The 6,025-nt window shown below is 57.6% G+C and overlaps 1 protein-coding gene across 1 annotated transcript in view; it reads left to right on the top strand.

The window, feature by feature from the left end:
* The window catches only part of LOC104524480 (glutamate dehydrogenase 1, mitochondrial-like), a gene marked incomplete at its 3' end in the record, with an annotated part of 6,868 nt that extends 843 nt beyond the window's left edge, over positions 1–6,025 (top strand). Inside the window, 10 exon segments of the mRNA XM_010167377.2 lie at positions 272–335; positions 966–1,060; positions 1,238–1,417; positions 2,985–3,122; positions 3,266–3,338; positions 3,341–3,399; positions 4,095–4,175; positions 4,696–4,911; positions 5,275–5,337; positions 5,949–6,025. Of these exon segments, the coding sequence (XP_010165679.2) occupies positions 272–335; positions 966–1,060; positions 1,238–1,417; positions 2,985–3,122; positions 3,266–3,338; positions 3,341–3,399; positions 4,095–4,175; positions 4,696–4,911; positions 5,275–5,337; positions 5,949–6,025 (1,046 nt within the window).

The following is a 6,025-nucleotide window of genomic DNA, read 5'->3' as shown; positions in this document are numbered from 1 at the left end:
GCCTGGAGTAGAGATGCTCCTGCCACTGCCTGCTGTGCTGGGGGAAGGTGCAAATCAGCAAGGGGTTGGAAAGGCAGTGAGCAAAGGCACCAGGAGTTCACCCATCTCTTTTTCTCGACCCAGGGTCCCCAGATGCTGTGAATTATCTCCCTGGAGATGTCAGGGTGTGCCCTGCACAGACGGGTCAGGGCAGCTGCCAGGCGCTGTACCGTGGCTCTGGCATTTTTCTTGGGGCCTGTAGTAACAGCTGTGTTTTGTTGTTCTTGCACAGGAACATGAGCTGGAGAAAATAACGAGGCATTTTACTGTAGAAATGGCAAAGAAGGGATTTATAGGTGAGAGTGGTTTTGTCCCCATTCTGTGAGCAGCGTGTGGCTTGCAGGCAGGGGAGCGGGCAGCGGCTGCATGGCCCGAGGGGCACAGAGGCTGCTGCTCACTCGCTGCCTGTCAGCAGCGCTCACTGCCCTGGTGCTCTGCTGTCTGTTCACTGCTTCGCTCTGCCTGTGCTGTGCATTTGGAGCAGGGGGGGCCTCATGCAGTGCTGAGCACGGTGGGGCTGGCCCAGGCTGTCTCCAGGTACTGCCGGGCAGGGGTCTCACCTGCACGTTACCCTCCATTCCCACTGGCCTGCACAGGCGGAGGGGGGAGTGAAGGTTTCTCCTGCCTCAGCGTGTTACAGAAAGCTCAGTGGGTGCTGATCACAAGACAAAGACCTTTACGTTCCCTCTTTGCTTGAAAATGTTGGGAAGGGACTCAGCAAACACCCTGTGAAAGCCAAAGACATTCATACCTGAGGGAAGCTGGGGAGGCCCCGGGGCAGCACCACGCTTTGCTCAGGGGACTCCATGGTGTGCCCAAGGACGTGACCGGCCTGTGAAAATCACCTGGCTGTGCACGTGCCGTTGGTTGGAGCAGAGCAATTGAATCACAAAGACAGGATCTGACAGATTATTCTGCCTCAGCAGGGCCTGGGATTGACGTGCTGGCCCCTGATGTCAGTACTGGGGAGAAGGAGATGTCCTGGATCGCTGACACCTACACCCACACGCTGGGGTACCGGGTAAGCTCTGACAGTGCTGGTTTGGAGCCTGGGATGTCATGGGCTGTGCCCAGAGGCCTTTGCCAGTGAGTTGCTTTAGGTTTAGCTGAGGCTTAGGGGAGGGTGAGGGAAGCCTCCTCTAGAGGACCTGCACCAGGTGAGACCTTAACCTTTGCTCTCCGCATCCCGGCCTCGCAGGACATCAATGCCCAGGCGTGTGTGACAGGAAAGCCCATCAGCCAGGGAGGCATCCACGGGCGACACTCTGCCACTGGGCGGGGAATCCTGCATGGCATTGAGAACTACATCACCAACACAGACTGCATGGACTGCATCGGCCTGAGCCCCGGCTTCCCTGGCAAGACCTTTGTGCTGCAGGTGAGCGCTCAGCCCAGGTACAGCTCCAAAGAGAACACTTCCTTGGGATCTTTCTGCCTCTCTTTTCCAGGGGAGCTTCAGTCTCAGTGCTGCCTGGACATGATTTCCCAAATCTCTCCTCACCCTGTAGCAGCTGACACACCTTTGAGCAGTTTTTCAGACCTGCTGAGGTCCAGGGATGCCACACTGCTCACACCACACAGGCTTTCCCAAGGCTTCTCTCTAGCCAACCTGTCTGAAATCGCTCATAAAATGGAACTGTGACTGACCCTCGTCTGCACAGCAGGCAGAGCAGAGAGGTGGCAGGACACAGACTGGGTGGAGAGAGCTGACCCCAGTGACATCACATTTCTGTCACCTCCAAACTGGCCGCAGCGAGCTGTGATGTTACCCACGGTGAAGGTCCTGCAGCCCCCATCTCTTCTGGGTGCTCTCTGGGTCTGGCCCACGCTGGCCTGCCTTGTGCAGTCACCTGGGAGCTCGGTGGGACCCTGCAGGTGCCAGCCCTGCCTTCTCCCCTCTCCTGCCAGGAAGGACCTTCCCTTCCCTTCCCTGCAGCCCTGGGCCTGCTCGCAAGCGTGGTGAGGTGCTTCCCCCTGCTGTAGCTCCAGGAGCTTCTGCTCCCCACCAGGCGCTGCTGCCCCATCCACTCCCCTCTCTGCCCGCAGCTGCCCGTTTCCTGCGGAGGCCACTGCTCTCTGCAAGGGAGAAATAAACTGGAGACCGTGCGGCTCAAGTCTTGCCCGGGGCCGGCACTCCGTGCTTTTCTCCGAACACTCGCTCCTCGATGCAGCTCCCTGCTGCGGGGAACAGGCTTTGAACAGAGGCAGCACCTGGAGCAGCTGCCCACAGTGCCCTCAGGAATGGCCCTGCCTTTGCTCATCCCTTCCCTTTTCTCACATCTTTCTGCTTCACTGACATGGCAGAGAATGAGAAGGCTGGAGTCCTCAGCTGCTGTTTGTATAACCTGGCTGTGTTTGGGGAATGGTTTTGCTCAGGAACCAGTGTTGCTTTTAGGAGCTGTACCAAGCTGTCAAGCACTTTGGGGCAGCCAGTGCAAAATCATCTCTTTCTGTAAGAAGAGCTGAGCTACCCCCATGGCCCTGCCTTGTGCTGGTGCCGTGGCAGCCAGTCGCAGCCCCTCGGTGTGAGGTGCCAGAGGATCGCTCAGATTGTGCCTCGATGCTGTGTGGTGCCCAACAAGGGACTGTGTTTCTCGCTGGATCTGTTTTGTGTTGAGAGTGGCTCTTAGAAGCTGAACAGCGTGCTGTGCTTGGAACATTGCGTCCAGGGGCTCTGGAGGTGATAAAGACAGGCTGAGCTAGAAGCGTTTATCCCACGGGCTTCGCTTTTCACAACCCTCTAACTAGCCAAGGAGATCTCTGCCCTGCCAGGTCCCAGTCTCCATTCAGCCAAAATATTCACCAAGGCCTGATAGATTAGAGGTTCCTATTTGTGCTTCTCAGCTCCAGCTCCTGAGAGGGGCTGTTACCAAAGCAGCAGGTAGTTTTCAGTGTTTGTCCCTATGACTTGCCTCTTGCCAGACCTCTGCTCTGTGTTCCTGTAGGGCTTCGGCAAAGTGGGGCTGCACACCATGAAGTACCTGCACGAGTATGGAGCCCGCTGCATCTGTGTTGGGGAGACAGATGGAGCCATTTACAACCCCAGAGGGATCGACCCCAAGGAGCTAGAAGACTACAAGCAGGTGAGTTGATCCCAGTCAACCCAGCCCCTGTTCATGGTGGGGGTGGTCAGTGCCTGTCTCTGAACCACCCATGGAGAACTGCCCGCTGCCCCTCACCTTCTGCAGAGCCCAGCTCTGAGGCCAGGCTCTCCTGCTCCTTCCAGGGCCATGGCACCATAGTTGGCTTCCCAAAAGCAGAGCCCTATGATGGCAGCATCCTGGAGGTGCCCTGCGACATCCTCCTTCTGCTATTGAGAAGCAGCTCACGAGGGAGAATGCGCCCCGAGTGAAAGCAAAGGTACAGACTGCTCGCTCCCAACAGGCCCTGCATCAGTGTGAGTGGCAGCAGTCCAGCCAAACCTTCACTGTTGGCACTCAGCACCCCAGGGAGGTGTCACATCACTGCGCTGACAACTCACCCTCTGTGCTAGAGGGATGGAGCCTGAGGCAGAGGTGGCAGGTCACATAATTCAGGGGAAGAGTAAAGCCTGAGCCCTTCCCTTTGCCGGCAGGGAGCAAGGATTGTTGGAGGGACCTTGGCTGGCTCTTCTGGAATCCTCAGTCTTCATTGCTGTATCAGATCCTCCCCCCAGGGCAGGGGAGATGATATTCTCGAAGGTACTGGGTGTGACAGCGTTGGCACTGAAAATCATAGGCAGCAGATAAGAGTGAACAGAGCAAGGGATGCTGCAAATACCAGCTTCCTCCCTTCACTGTGAGCTCTCCAGGGACCAAAGGAACAGGGCGTGCTGGGACCCGGGGCTCTGTCACAGCCAAGGTCTTTTGCAGCCTGAACCTGTAATAATTCTGTGCAAAACATGAGGTCTGAACTTCTGTTCAACCTGAACAGCTTCGGTGGGGAGGCGAGTGCCAAGAGCCCTGCCACCAGAAGTGGCCTGGTGGGGGGATCCAACAGCAGGGAAAGCAGCCTGTCCCTGCTTTCTTCCTTAATTTCTTCCACCTATCTCACCTCTGCTCTGCTTGTGCTCTCAGATCATTGCAGAAGCTGCCAACGGCCCCACTACACCAGCAGCACATGAGATATTCCTGCAAAGAAACATCCTGGTCATCCCGGTATGTCCATCTCCACACACATGGGGGGATGATGGGCTGGTGGCTGTTTGGGCCACACAGTGTTGTCAGCTGTGCTGATGTGGCTCCAGCTGGGCTCTGCGATCAGGCAGTGCTGATGGTGCTGTCTCAGTCAGCCTGTTCCCTGCCTTGCCCCCAGCTCCTGAGCACAACTCTGATGCTGGTTTCCCTCCTGAACCCTTCTGGTTCTTGCCTGCAGCAGCAGTAGAGCACAGGGCTCCTGGCCAGCACCAGGGTGTCCTGCAGCCACTGGTGGACCAACAGCAAACCGTGACACATCCCACAGGGTGTCAGAGCAGCTGGTGTCTCTGCTCAGAGGCAGTGCAGAGCCACCGTGGCTCTAGAATCCAGCCATCCCAGTAACCTCAGGGCAGAGTCTGAGTCCCCAGTCCCTGAGGGCAGAGCCCAAGGGTTTGGGGAGAGACCCAAGGCAGGGGAGGAGATCCCCAGGTGGATCATGGGTCTCAGGGTCACTCTAAGCAGCATGTACTGCCCTTGGCAGGACGTGTATGTGAATGCAGGTGGTGTGACTGTATCCTTCTTCGAGTGGCTGAAGAACCTCAACCACGTTAGCTACAACCGTCTCAGCTTTAAGTACGAGCGGGAATCCAGCTACCACCTCCTGCAGTCAGTGCAGCACAGCTTGGAGCAGTGGTTCGGCAAGACCAGAGGGGAGATGCCCATCATCCCGACCCCGGGGTTCCAGGCCCGCGTGGCTGTAAGTGTCCACAACCATGGAAGGTTGTCCTGGCTCACTTGTTTCACATTCCCAGACCCTCCTCTCTGCTGTCCTGTGCTGAAAGCTGAGCTTGTGGCACACACAGAGTCCCCCATGCTACCATCCCACTGGTGGAGGAGATGGAGCAGAGACACTGTGTGTGGTGGAACAGCCCTACGATCTGAGGGTGCTGCAGGGAGTCCCTTGGGAGCCACCATGTGCTGGAACCAGCTTGGAGAGCTGGCAAGCCAAGCTTAGACCACCTGTGGTGGACTTGCACTGAGCAGAGGGGCTGTGTTTCATAAATGGGTCTGGGGGCCAACCTCTAGCCTCTCCCACCAGACATTCACTTGTTCTCCTCAGGGTGCCTCAGAGAAGGACATCGTGTATTCAGGACTGGCCTACACCATGGAGCAGTCAGCCAAGGTACTTCCACAGGCTCCCAGCCTCACCCATCCCCACTGTCAGGCCCCTCGTCTCACTGCAGAGGCTCTGTGCTGTGTTTGAGGGGTGCCCACCCACGGCACCCCGTCACCATTCATGGTGGGTCAGCATGAGGCCTGGGTTCACCTTCCCATTGGTGGCTGTGTCCACACATCACGTAAAGCCTCATGCTCAGCGCTGTCCCTTGTTGGTGTTGGGTCCTTGTCCCTCTCTCCATCCCCCTGCACCTGTGTTCCCCATTTCCAGGGTTGCTTAGATGAGCCAGTGGGTGCCAGCACTTCTGGGTGGGGGGTCTTGTGCCACCCCTGGGGAAGTGGCTGCACGCTGTGCTCAGAAGCATGAGCGGCGTGGGTAGAGCCCACCTGTGGGCACAGGGTCTGTCCCCAGGGGAGTGCTGTGGGGCAGCAGTCAGACAGCATTTCCAGATCTGCTCGTAGGTGGCTCCAGGTCTTGTATCAGGTGCTCCTGGGGCCTGGCCTGGTGCTTGCACACATGGTGCTATCTGCACCCTCCTCTCTGGGTCCTCTGCCCTCCCCTCGCCCCCAGGCCCTCCCATCACGCACTGGTCTCACAGCTCTCTTCTCTCTCTCTAGCAAATTATGACCATGGCTGTGAGGTACAACCTGGGTCTGGACCACAGAACTGCTGCCTACCTGTGTGCTCTGGAGAA

The sequence above is a fragment of the Antrostomus carolinensis genome, unplaced genomic scaffold (assembly GCF_000700745.2).
Source record: "Antrostomus carolinensis isolate BGI_N321 unplaced genomic scaffold, ASM70074v2 scaffold38344, whole genome shotgun sequence".
Lineage (NCBI taxonomy): Eukaryota > Metazoa > Chordata > Aves > Caprimulgiformes > Caprimulgidae > Antrostomus > Antrostomus carolinensis.
This window is presented reverse-complemented; position numbering and strand designations above follow the sequence as displayed.